Source organism: Leucopleurus acutus (genome assembly GCF_964270905.1).
Source record: "Leucopleurus acutus genome assembly, chromosome: 2".
NCBI lineage: Eukaryota > Metazoa > Chordata > Mammalia > Artiodactyla > Delphinidae > Leucopleurus > Leucopleurus acutus.
The window spans coordinates 160,436,301-160,450,215 of NC_139143.1; the positions used below are offsets into that span (position 1 = coordinate 160,436,301).

Genomic DNA, 13,915 nt, shown 5'->3' on the forward strand with positions numbered 1-13,915 from the left:
GGAGTATAGTTGATTTATAATGTTGTTAGTTTCTGCTGTACAGCAAAGTGAAACAGTTATACATATATATATATGTGTATATATATATATATATATATATATATATATATCTCCACTCTTTTTTAGATTCTTTTCCCATATAGGTCATTAGAGTATTGAGTAGAGTTCCCTGTGCTATACAGTAGGTTCTTATTAATGTTTTAATACAAATGAGCATAGCTGTTTTATTTTCAAAAACAGAGGGTGGGCTGATTTGGCCTGTCTGTTGACCTCTGGTTCACATCACACTTCCCTCTCCATTTCTATTATTTTTTTGAAAATCCCATTATTTGGATCAGAACTCCTAGACCAGCCTCTAATTCTCTTGCCTTTTCTCTCCTATTTTCTCTCTCTTGACCTTTCTTCTCTACTTCCTGGGTATTTCCTTAAACTTCTTTTTCATTCCTGCTATCCAATTTTTAATTCCCAGGAATTCTTATCTATCCTCTGAATGTTCTCTTCTTAAGGTACCCAGCTCTTGTGTAACAGATGCAGTTTACCTCCTCTTAATTCTGAGGGTATTACTGATATGTTGCTTTGTTTTCTTTTTCTAAGGTTTCCTTTTCCTACTCCCTGCAGAGCCTCAATTTCCTCTGTTTTTTCTGTTGTTCTGGTCTCTTGCACGCTAAATGCTTTCTCCAAATGTCTGGTGATCACCGGCTGCCGGCTCACTCTAAAAGCTAACCGGAAGTTCTGTGAGTGGGCGACCTTGTCCACCAGGGTCCTCACTGCGGGAATCTGGCTGGTCTGTTTTCACTGAGGAGCCTCTGAGGGCAGTGTGTTTTCTCCCGGGTTAGTTGCATACCCCAAGAAGAATCTTACAATCTCCTACGTAGACGGTCCCTGCCTGGCTGTGATGATTCTGCAAATCAAGTAGCAGAAATCACACTGTCCCTAGTGCCTGCTCATCCAGAAAAAGCCTACATTCTCTGCCAAGATGGGAGAGGGACTGATGCCCAATTGTGCATAACAGGGAAGGGGATGCCAGGGTCTAAGTGCTTCTGAAACGGCAGTTATAACGAGTCCCACCCCCAGCCCCAGAGGTGCCCAGTGCTGCCCATTCCTGAGTCTTTGGGGTTCTGCAGGGCAAGCAGGGTTGCTTCCCTGCTTTCTCCGCTGCAGGCTTAGAATCCAGCTCTCCCAGGTCTGCTCAGTCCATTTCTACATGGCCATCTGCTTTCTGCCTTCCTAATTTTTGTCACTACTGACTCCATTCAGAGTATTTTATCTTTGTGAATTTTTGCCTTAAAAAGAAATTCCCTCTACTCCAGTTGTAGTGGAGTTTCATCACGTAGTAAAGACAAATGGACACATGCAACCCACTGTCTTTAACTGTAATTTCCCTGATTAATTTTCCAAATGTTTTCCATTTGATCTTTTCAAAAAGTATGATTATAATAATTTAAAATTCACAAAGAAGTGTTTTATTCCCTGCTTCCTGCACCTCAAATATTTGAAACAGATAAGGAATGAAAACCATCCTCTCCTCCCTCCTCTCCATCCCCCAAAGTAAAGCTCTGAATGCCTTACCTGAGGAACTAGACTGACATGAATGTTACAGAAGTTCTCTCTTTTGACCTTGAACTGGAATTGACGGAAGGCCTCAATAAAGGGCATGCTTTCTATATCTCCTACTGTCCCACCAAGCTAGAAGAACAAAGTTAATTTAGAGGTTAAGCACTAAACCTTCCTTTTGTGGTTCAGGTGTCCAACAACCATACTCTGTCATCTCAATTCAATGATCAGTAACACTGTAATACAGACTCCCTGGGCCTATAAAATGTCATTTAACATACTGACACTGGACGTTTTTCTTTGTGCTAAAAGATTACTTTTTATGATAGGTTCAACATTCCCCAAGGTTATCATGGATCTTTCCACATCATTTCAAGAAAACGGTCAGGTGAAAGACGCACTAGGAATTTTATTTGTATGAAGAGTCACAAAGCAAAGAAATCAAAATCTTATCTACTTAGCCATAAATAACTTCTATATTAAAAAGCAGTTATAAACCAACTGCTGGAACTTTTGAGTCTCCTGTTTTCACAGGAACACGGAGATCCAACAGCTAGGATCAGCAAAGCAGGAGTACAGAAACTAAAACCAAAACAGGCTCATTCAGAGGGATGAACATTCCTGCCAGAGGAAAGCTGAAGGTCGGGTCACCTGACTTTCTCAAGAGACAGACGAGAATGCGTCATGCCACTCTTAGGAACTGCGTGAACGAAGTATTGCTTTCGATGGTGCAGCCACTCCACGTGATGGTGACTGTGCCCTTACCTGCCATGCTGCCCTTAGGAGGGTCAAGGGGTTCACAGGCAACTGCCTTATCAGTTGCTGGTGGGTGACTAAGGAGGAGAAAATGTACATCTGGTCACATGCGCAGGTACCACGGAGTTCCAAACAGACTCAACAAACCTCAATAACACACACTTGAGGCTCCAGGCCATCTTCATCCACGGGTATTAACGCCTGTCTCATTACCCACTCCTGGATTGCATCTGTGATGTGCGGGACGACTGAGGAAGAGAAAGGACATACGTGACCTACACGTCCCATCCCGTCCCATCCGCATCAATTGAGGCAGACACACCCTCTGTGACAACAAACTGCAGAGTAGCAGTGGGCCGTAACAGTATTTTCGAGACCCAAATGCCCTTAACAAATCACACTACCCCCGGCCTCCCTTCCAGATTTCCTGGTTGTGACTAGAAGCCCCACAGGAGAGTAGGAACTCGAGGGGTGACCTGAGCCACCCCAGAGCAGTGGCCTCAAAGCGGAATCTACCCTGGCCACTCCTACTGCTTACAGCTGGGGGCGGGGGGGGGGGGGCAGGGAGGGAGCATATCACACCCTTTTTCAAGGACAAGAGAGCACCAGGACCCTGTTCCATCACATTTCCAGCTTACCCAAGGGTAGATAATCTACTGCAGAGACAGGGAAGTGCAGCAGTGGTCGGGAGCACAGCATCTGGGGCCAGAATGCCTGGATTCAAGTCTCAGTGCCACCACTCGTCAGGTGTGGGTCTTTGGGCAAATTACCTAACTATTCATAAGTTCTATCTCCCTATCCGTTAACTGGAGGTAAGAGCTTCTACTTCCTGAAGTCATGGAAATGTAGCGATAGAGCACTGGGGAGGTGCTGAGCAGAGCCCCTGCGTGACGGTGCTCATGAACCCCAGCCATGGCTCAGCTCTTTTGAAACCACAGTCGTGGGGCTCAGAAGGCCAGCTCCTAAGGGGCAGAGACTGCTGTTTAACTTGCTATGTATAGAACCGGCAGTGCCTCAAGCACAGGATATTACCTATTCCACACACAGCAGCCAAAGTGGTTTTTTAAAATGCAACTCAGAGTTCACCACTCCCAGGCTTAAACTCCCGAATGGCCTCCCACGGCTCTGAGTAAAATGCAACCTCTATGCCGTGGCCCTTCAGGGGGCCCCGTGGAACCTGGCTGCAGCCCACCTCTCCCACCTGCCCCTTGGTCTCAGTGCAGGAAGTCTCCCTCCTGGTCCCTGACCAGCCCCCTTGCAGCCGGAGCCCTGGGTCCGCGTCGAGCTCCCCTTCTGCTCTTCCCAGGGCTGGCCTCCCAGCTCAAACGCCCTCTCTTGGAGGCTTTCCCTGACCACCTATCCAGACTGCCTTCCACACCACTCTCTCTTTCTCTCTCTCTCCTCACTCTATTTAGTTCCTTCTCAGCTCCTATCAGACAACTCACTTCACCAGTTTGGTTTTTTCTCTCCCAGAAGGTAACCTCCATGAGGACAACGGCCTCACTGGGCTTGTTCATCATGCACTCCCAGTATCAGCAAGGGTCTGACCACACTGGGCACTCAAGAAATCGCTGATGAGTGAACAAATGAATTAATACACTAGAGGCCTAGAACAGCAAACTGTATGATCAAGATCACTGCAACTCCTAATTGATCCCGTTCTGTGTTGGGAACTCAAGAGAAATACTCGACTGACTGAGCTCCTTTAATTCTCCCAGCAACCCGGATAGGTAGGTACTGTTATTATCCCCATTTCACAGAAAAGGAAATTAGACCTCAAAGAGGGGAAGTTCACAAAGCTGTTCACAAAGCTGGTTAAGTGGCAGAGCTAAGACCTACACATGACCCCCTAGCCCAGAATCCGGCCAGGGTGGCCCCAGGGGAGAGACAGCTGTCAGCGTGACCCTCAGCCTTCAGTCCAGTAAAGTCCAAAGTCAAAAGCAGATTTATTCTCATAACTCAGATGAGAGCCACTCTTCAGCAAGCCCCCAAATCTGGACTTATGCCATCATACTAGACCTGTGGCCTTCCAACACCCACTTTTGAAAAGCAGCGCTAGCCTCAAATGATCGCTGTGCAAAAACCTCCACCCAGCAGACAGACAGACGCTGCACTGGTGAAAGTTCAGGAGGACCCAGAGACCTGCTGCTCAGACTCCCTCTAACCCATGACCAGCCCAAAGGCCAATGGACACAATGGGAGTCCTTTTCCTTCTCCCTGTCTATACACAGAACGTCCCAGATGCGCGACATACACCGTCTGGCTGACTGCCCTCACCTAGCTGCTGTCATCACTTCACACTCATCACTGTGGAAAAACAACAGAAACTAAAACCAAAACAGGCTCATTCAGAGGGATGAACATTCCTGCCAGAGGAAAGCTGAAGGTCGGGCCACCTGACTTTCTCGAGAGACAGACGAAAATGCGTCATGCCACTCTTATCAGTACAATTCATACTAAGCAAATGTATAAATGCTGAAAAAGGAGAACTGCACGAACGAAGTATTGCTTTCGATGGTGCAGCCACTCCACGTGATGGTGACTGTGCCCTTACCTGCCATGCTGCCCTTAGGAGGGTCAAGGGTTTCACATGCAACTGGCTTATCAGTTGCTGGTGGGTGACTAAGGAGGAGAAAATGTCCACCTGGTCACAAGCGCAGGTACCACGGAGTTCCAAACAGACTCAACAAACCTCAATAACACACACTTGAGGCTCCAGGCCATCTTCATCCACGGGTATTAACGCCTGTCTCATTAGCCAAATCATGAAGCTGGACTGTCAGCTTCAATGCCATTCACAGAAGGGCGGACGCCTGCTCAAGTTACTTTTTGAGTAAACAGCCATGCAACTCTGAATTTTCAACTGAAGACATAGTTCAGTAACAATACCTTGATACTTTCATGATGAAATTGCATAAAAGACACATTTTTATACACAAAAGAAATTAAACTGGCTAAGACTTTTAAACCTTGAAGGCAAATCCAGTATTACCTTGGACGGTTTTCCCCAAGTAATCTCCTTTGCGTTCCTTGTTAATGACGTACTGATAGATCTTTCCAGTAGTCAGATTATTGTCCTTGGTGAGGCGGATGTCAAGGAAACGTTCATAGTTACCCAGGTCAAGGTCTACTTCCCCACCATCATCCAGCACAAAAACCTCACCTGCAGTGAACAGGGATAATGGTTAGGGTGCGTGAAAGATACACATACCATGGCACAACTTGAGTTCCCAAATATAAACACCTGAAAAGAACAAAGTCTGCATTAACTTGACAGGGAGCAGGGAAATTTATTTCCAGAAAAGTAAATATGACAAGAAAGAAAAATTGCCAATCATTCTGCAAAAGGTTAACTCCATACTTCCAGTTTATCGTCAAACTCAGTCTGAATTAGAAGATTCTGTCATGAAACAGCATGGAATGAACAGGAGGAAACTACAGCCAAGCAAGACACAGGGAACTTTACATGGTATGGCATCTGCCACCTAAAGATAAAGAACTTTTGTCTCAAGTCTCCTACCTGAGCAGAGAAAGGTTTGAATGTGATAACAGTAGGATTTGATCCAAAAACTTAAACAAGGTATATATGTTACAGTCGTGTTGATTATAAAAATCGGCTTTTGGGCCACACTTTAGTCCAAAACAAAGGTGTGAAATTGCTCAAGTTTCCTCCTATTCCTTTGTTTAACAATCATTCCTTGAAATGTCATTCTAGAAATTCTGCCCCAAACGGGGCCTTCCTACCATCACAATGGGAGACAAGCCCCAAAATAGGAAAGTAAAAATGGTCTTGTTTTTCCCTCATCCTCTGCTCTCAGGAATGCCGAAATATTGCTCCAATTTTTTCCATCCTTCCTGACACTATTTATTACATAAAGATTTTTGCTCTGATGACACTCATAGATTTTTACTTCACATTAGAAAGTAGGAGTATGAAAACAATTTAAAAACTTGAGGGACTTCCCTGGTGGCGCAGTGGTTAAGAATCCGCCTGCCAAGGCAGGGGATGCGGGTTCGAGTCCTGGTCCAGGAAGATCCCACATGCCGCGTAGCAACTAAGCCCGTGCGCCACAACTGCTGAGCCTGAGCTCTACAGCCCACGAACCATAGCTACTGAGCCCACGTGCCACAACTACTGAAGCCCGCGCACCTAGAGCCTGTGCTCCGCAACAAGGGAAGCCACCACGAGAAGCCCGCGCACCGCAACGAAGAGTAGCCCCCGCTCACTGCAACTAGAGGAAGCCCATGCACAGCAACGAGGACCCAACACAGCCAAAAATAAAGAAACAAACAAACAAACAAATAAATAAATACTTGAGAAGTATTTTTTAACATGTCTCAATAGTACATCTACCCCCAATTTTAAGAAATTACTCTTAGGCGATTCAGACACAGTTACTCATCACACAGTTGGTAGTAATCAGCAATAACAAAGAAGTATAGTGCTGTTTTCCTACCCTACCTTAACTGTTTCTCCTTTTCACTCACCTCGAAGGATGCTTGTTTTTACTATCCAAACTCTGTTAGCAAAACAGAATCTCAAGCATACAGATCATCGAAATTCAACATCTATCCGTTGCCTGAATCCCTACAAGTGGTCCTTTGGCCTCTGTCTGAACACCTCTACCAAAGGGAACTCACAAAATCTTCACCCCACTTTTGGAGAGCACTTACTATTATAAAGATCTTACACTGGGCCAAAATCCATGGCCTTACAACTTCTATCCACCCATCCTATTCCTAAAGATTGGGGCCACAAAGTATAAACATAATCCCTCTTCTCAAATATCTGAAGAAAGTTACTGTGTCACCAGATATCTTTCTTCAAGAGGAGAGACAAACTTTCATTCAGCTACCTAAAATATCATTCCTATTACAGAAACCACTGAACTCTAATCACTCCATTGCCTATTAAGATTTCTGCTGCTTCTCTGTCCAACTGAGAAAAGCATCACTCTGCTATGCTAAGGACCCCTCTCAGAAGGCAGGAAGTGGAGGTCATGGAATGCAAAATACACACAATTTCCAGGGGCTGACAATTTCTCTCACATATTACATAATTATTTTTAAATAAGAAAAAAGAAATGCATTTTGCTTACCATGCTCATAAGGAGAGAATGTTCCTGCATCAATGTTAATATACGGGTCAATTTTAATGGAGGTTACATGTAAACCACACGACTTGAGTATTGTGCCCACACTGCTGGCGATGATTCCTTTTCCAATTCCTGATATGACACCACCAGTAACTAGAATGTACTTCATTTTACTTGTTGACCTGGGAAAAAGAAAAAACATACCTCAACAAATCAAACTGATCTGGGTTCAAATCCTGGCTCTGCCACTTACCAGCCATGAAGTGTCTAGGAGCCTCGGTTTCCCTATCTGTCACATGACTTTGGAAGGTTGTTATATGGGATCCTAACAAATGTTTCTTGGATCACTCAATGGCTTTAGTCAAGTATGACTTGAAAAACAACTGCTAATTAAATAATACAGCTTTTGTTTAAAACTTTGACAGCTAACAACCTTGAGAGCCAACATAATTAAAAAAAAAAGCCAGCTCTGTTGATAGAACATTATGCCCCCAATGCTGGCTGACACTGCCGCCAGACACTGGGTTCTCAGGCAGGTGCTTCATTATTTTCCCTACATGGAGAAAAAAATTTCAATCTTGGATGAGCACTCCAATTCCCCATGAAAGAGATAATGTCTTTGGCTAAACTAAAATTTATCGCCAAGAAAACACAGCTCCTCTAGGTTATAGAAGACCGCATAAAAGAACTTCAACATTTAAAAGGAGTAGCAGTTAAAACTAAAGGTCTTTTAATTAAAGGTAGCTCTCTTCTGAAATGTAATAACTTGCTCCTTGCCAGCAATCTCCCCCAGGTATGCCATGAAGGGAGACTATATATATTGGAGGAAACGGACATCCGACAATAAACCAGTCTGAGCACATAATGGGCAGAGGACTCAAAGAGAGGGGAGATTAGATTAAATCCTAAGAGCCGGACAGTTGTGGCAGGGAATGGAAGAAACAGACTTCATGAGAGATAAAAGAGATGGATGGACGCAAGAACAGCAGGGGCAAGAGGTGAGCAGACAGACAGCGACAGGCTCGCCAGGGAGAATTGATCACTGGCCCCGGTTTTGGAGGCTCAGAAATAGCATTTGGTCAGTACACCCGAATGTGATCAAAATGAGAAACACAATCACAAGGAGAAGAGAATGCTTGCTTTGGCATATGGTCTGGGACATTTTCCTCCTCTGGGAACACTTCTTGTGAAGCCAAATTATAATAAAAATAAGCTAAGAAGGGAACAAGGAAACTGGGCAGTTCTGCTTGAAGCATTCCACCTCCCTGCTCCGCTCTGCTCCTCCCCAAGGCAGGAATAAACATACTTGGCAAAGAGATGAGAACGCTCAGAATGTCTTCCCCCCTCAGACAGCAAGGAAAAGACCCAACCATGTCCTGCTCTTTCTATTCTGTTGCAGCACTCCCAAAAGCATGCTCCTCGGTTTCGTCAAAATGCACGTGGGATTCCCAAAAAGGGCTCTATGGACAGATAAATCAGAGAAATGCTGGTTAAACAGTCAACTAGTTTCTTTAATGCAAGACCTCTGGGAGCCTTTAATAAGCTAATGTGCACTGTGATCTCCCAAAAGGGATATACAGTCAGCAGTTTCCCTAAACTTGTTTGACCCCAAGTTCCTAATATTTGGGGGAAACACTGCTCTGTCACTTCACAGCTGAACAGTGCCTTACAGACATGTGAACATCAGACCTGGCTACATTTTAGAGACATCCTAACCAGGCATATCCCTGAGACTACACCCTGGACTCACTGACTAAATTTTGGATGTTCCAGAAATTCCTCAGCCATCCTGCGTGGGTTATAGAGTGGGTTCCTTCTATAGAAGACTCATCTCATCCATTTGCATTTGATTGGCCCCAATTTTACTCTAAGAAGGCAACACCTCTCTTTAGGGGAGATGCCTGCAGTCCCCCACAGTGCCCTGCAATAAATATTCTAAGGTACTCAAGAGGCCAGGCAGGAGAGGCTGATGGGACCCAGTCACCCCATGTATGGACTACCCTGTAGGTAAGTGCTACTGTGCTAGACACTTCGGGGACTACAAAAATTACTCAGATTTGGGCCCACAGCTCAAGCTGCAGTCCATTTAGAGAGACAGAACATTTACAAATAAATGAGTAATCCAGTGATGGTAGGAAGCAGAGGGATGAGTGTGACAGGTATAAATGGAAAAGGAGAGCAGAAAGCTTTCAGTAGCAAGACCAGGGTAAGGACCATGGCCCATCAGAGAAAGGTGAGAGGAGTGAAGGGAGGAGAGGAACCAGATGGCTGCTGCTGTGTTGACCTGAGACTTGCAACGGCCTTTAAGGGAAAGGGAACAGCGTGGACAGGAAGGTACAGCTATCTACAGAACACAGAGGGAGGGCCAAGGAAAGACACTGGGGGTGAGGGGGTGAGGGGGAGATGGTGGGAAATAAATAGGAAATTTAGGCAAGGGTCCAAATCATGGGGCAACTTGAGTGCTCAATCTGAACTTTAGTCTGAAGGTGATGAGAGACATGGGAAGGTTTTCAAGCACAAAAGTAACAGAAATCAAGATGCATCAAAGGAATTCATCAAAGATGACACAACAACAAAGATGTTGTTATTAAATGCCGAGATCCAGTTCCAGCTCCACCACTTGTGTACTGGGACCTGTCAAGTCACAGAAGCCGCCTGAAGCCCAAGTCCTCACATCCGTTAAACGGGGATGAGAATCTCCGCATCGCCTGTGTCACAGGACTGCTGAGGATTCAAAATTATAATGAGTGTGGACGTAAGTGCGCCACGCACACGTAGTGAACTTCTTTAAAATGCAGCATCTTCGTTCTGGGCGGTCGGTAAGTAAGGAGACCAGCTGGGGGGCCGAAGCCGACCTTTCCCCGGCACCTGGAGGCCGTCCGGCTCCGCGAGCTCCCAGGACCCCTCCGCCCGCCGAAGTCCGGGCGCGCCGGAGGGGGCCGCAGCCAGGCCGCCGAGCCCATCCCCCACCGCGGCGGGCGTGGCTCGGACCTTGATCCCCCTCTAACGAAGCTAAGGCCGTGCCTTAAGGCCGGACGGCGAGGGCCGCGGCAGTCCGAATGGAGCGGCGACCGCCGAGCCGCTTGGGGCTGGCTGGGCAGAGGGGGCTCCCGAGCCTCTACGGCCCTCTCCGTCCCACGAGCCACCCTGGCACCCTGGCCAGGCGAGACAGGCCGCGCTGAAATGGGCGCTGCCGGGACCCGCAGCCCGGCACCCGCGGCCTTCCCCCGCCGCCCCACGCCCCCCGCGGCCGGTCTCCCCGGCGGCGCCCGGCCACGCGGCCCCGTGCGCGGGAGCCGGCTCCTCGCCGGCCTGGCCGCCCGCCCCACTCCCTTTAGGCACGCAGCCCATTGGGCAGGCCGGCGGGCCACCTCACCCCTGATTGGTGGGAGCTGTGTCTGTCACCGGCGGTGGGGCTGTCCCGCGCCGGGCTCTGCTCCTGCCTCCGACTCCTGCACGGGAGAACAGCTCCCGCGGGATCCCTGGAGTCAGCCTACCTGAGGCCGGCTTTAAATCCTGCCGTCGGCTTAAGAGCTGAGAGGGCGACGCTCACGCTGAGCCCCCGGCAGCCAGTGCACCAGCCCGACCGCATGCGCCGGGCAGTCTTTCACGGAGGCGGGCTCTAGGCGGTGCGCACGCAGAGGCGGGGGGCGGGGTGGGGGCGCGGGCCCGCCCCAGGGCGGGACCTGGGTGCGCCGGACTCACGGTCCGGAGTGCGCCGGCGCGAGGCCGGCGCGCTTTGCTAGTAGTGCTGCCTGCTTCTCCGGATCAATTTCTCAGCGCTGCTGTCGCCCGGCAGACGCAAGAGGTACGAGACGGGGCAGGTCATGGCGTCTTTGCCTTGTAGCCTTTGTCACAGCCAGTGGTTCAGGCTTCCTCTTTTGAGGGGGAGGAGACCATGTTTTGACTCACACCTGGCAAATCCATCGCCTGGCTCCAGCCCCCACTCCCACCCCCACCCCGCAAAGGCCTCCTAGGAGAGGCGAGATCCATCGCACCGTGTCCCTGAACCGTCCGACCTTGTGGGCAAGGTGGCGCGACCCCAACCCATCTCTCTCTCTCACGCGGCGCCCTCTGAACCAAGGGATGCCGACAGTGTCACTCTCCGCCTCTATTACAGGGAAGGCCAAGACGGCGGCTGGGCGCTGGCTCCTTCCTCATCTGATGGGAGTAAGAATGAGAGAAGCAGAAAGAAAAGCCGGTGTGAAAGCCTCAGTCGCCCAGCCGAGTTGGAGGCCAGTGTCGCTGCATTGGAGAGAGCCAAAGGAAGAGAAATCAATACGGCGTGACCACACTGCGCAGAGCATTATAGACCAAGGATTTTCTTTCCCCCTAAGGGCAGTGGGAAGCCATAGAAAGTTTTTTGAGGAGGCGGCTTGGTTTTGCTTTGAATAGTGAATATATGGTTTTTTCTCCAAGCACTATACAAGTGTATACTTAAAAAGTAAGTCTCTGCATCCCAGTGTTCTGTTTTCTTCCTTAGAAGCAGTTTGTCACAAGTTCTTGTATACCATCATGGAGGGATGTAAAGAAAAGGTGTGACATGATCAGACTTGTGTTTCAGGAAAATGACTCAACCAAATGGATTCCAAGAAACCAGTTAGGAGATTTCTGCAATGGCCCCAAAGAGAGGCTTCTGGCTTCTTCTGTCTGAATCACCACTTCTCCTGCTCTGCAAGCTGCACTCAGCTCCAGACCTAAAACATGCTTCGGGTGTTTTACAGCCACACTTCTTTCAAGAAACATTTGGTGTTTATCAAAGTGCCTGGGACACGATAGACACTGAGAACATACTTGTCGAAGTAACGAAGGAGCTGTAGAAGATATAAAATTAGCCACTCTACTGGGTGACCACTTCACCCTTTCCTCTCCTTCTGTAAACCTCTACTCTCTCTCAGCGGATGGTCTTGCTTCCTATTTCATTGAGAAAATAGAAGCCATCAAGAGAACTTCCTTGAGCTCCCACCACCCTATCCATCAACCTACTTTCGTCTGTGCATACAAGCTCTGCCTTGTCTTCTGTGCTGTGGACAAACTGTCCATGAGCCTCTTCTCATTGCTTCAAGTGCCATATCCTCTCATCAATTCAAGAATGTCCCGCTAGTAGTTCTCCCCTCCTGCGTCATCGATTTTCCCTCTCTCCTAGATCACTTCCACTAACATGATGCAGTTTCTCCCATCTTAAAACAAAACCCCTCCCTTGACTGTGCGTAATTCTCTGGCTATCCCTCCATTTCTCTTTGCCCCTTTTCAACACAACTCCTAGAAAATGTTGTCTATGCTTGCTGTCTCCAATTTCTTCCCTCTCTCTTGAACTCATTCTGTCAGGCTGTTGCTCATGTAATTCCACTGAAACTGCTCTTGTCAAAAATTAACTTCTACCTTCCCCCACCTCGTCTCCATACCAGCCTAGACTCACTAGCCCCAGATAAAGACACCAGTGTGGCTGCATATGCATGATGTGAGTGTGTGTGTGTGTGTATTTGCATATTTGGGCAGCTCCTCTCACCCACCTTGAGCTCACAGACTCCCTGTGGACTTCTGGGTGCAACCATCCTGTCCCCACATCCTGCCCCTAAACTTACTACTTCGCTAACAGTATTTGTCACAGCTTGGTCACTCCTTCCTTAAAATGTGTTCTTTACTTGGTTTCTAGGAAACCACTTTCTCAGTTTTTCTCCTATTTCATAGGCCTCTCCTTCTGCATCTCCTTTCCTAGATCCTTTCCTCCTCCTGACCTCTAAACATCGGTATGCCTCAAGGCTCAGAAGATCCCTTCTCCACCTATAGTCATTCTCTGGATGATCTCATTCAGGCTTTAAATACCAGACTTTAAATACTAGGCTTTAAATACCATCCTGACAACTCACAAATTTGTATTTCCAGCCTAGACCTCTCTCCTTATCTCCAGTTTTGGGGCCCTTCTAAGCACGAGGTCCCAAAGTCTGCCCTGCACAAATGTACAAAAGGCCACGCACCTTGTCTTCAGCTGCGACGATTCTTTGATGCTGTTCGTGCTCCAGAGCTCCCCCTGGGATCAGGCTGAGGCTAGACTCAGCTAAACCAGGGATTGCAACCTTTCTGTAAAGGGCCAGAGATAGTCAATATTTTAGACTTTGTGAGCTATACCGTCTCGGTCACAACTCCTCAACTCCATCTTCATAGCCCAAAAGCCACCATAAGTGATACGTAAACAAAGTAAGTGTGACTGTGTTCCAGTACAACTCTTTACAGAAACACAGATTTGGTCTGAAGGCCAGTTTGCAAACCCCTAAGCTAAACACACGTCTTGTCCAGCTGCTTCCTGCCCTATCCTGCCTCCCTCATTCCCTTACAGGGTGCACTTGAGAGCAGTCCTCAATGATTACCCGGGAACCGCATCTCAGACTTGGTTCCTAGGGAGCCCAACCTAAGGCAGCACGCCCCCTGCAGGTCCCTCCCATAGTGCGCTCGCTTACCTTGAGACGCTTCTCACAGGGTGCTCACATTGCCTGCTTGCTTGTCTGTCT

At 47.9% G+C, this 13,915-nt stretch overlaps 1 protein-coding gene across 2 annotated transcripts in view; it reads right to left on the minus strand.

Moving 5' to 3' along the window:
• The window catches only part of CTPS1 (CTP synthase 1), a gene marked incomplete at its 3' end in the record, with an annotated part of 30,288 nt that extends 19,406 nt beyond the window's left edge, over positions 1-10,882 (minus strand). Inside the window, exons 1-5 of one of the 2 annotated variants that reach the window (XM_082856571.1) lie at positions 10,783-10,882; positions 7,410-7,588; positions 5,303-5,473; positions 2,458-2,558; positions 1,570-1,686 (exon numbers count right to left, since the gene is read on the minus strand). In XM_082856571.1, the coding sequence (XP_082712697.1) occupies positions 1,570-1,686; positions 2,458-2,558; positions 5,303-5,473; positions 7,410-7,575 (555 nt within the window). In that variant the 5' untranslated portion in view covers positions 7,576-7,588; positions 10,783-10,882. Of the gene's footprint in view, positions 1-1,569; positions 1,687-2,457; positions 2,559-5,302; positions 5,474-7,409; positions 7,589-10,782 lie in introns of those variants that run through there. The other variant, XM_082856570.1, reaches the window with a different exon arrangement.
• Positions 10,883-13,915: the final 3,033 nt, after the last annotated feature.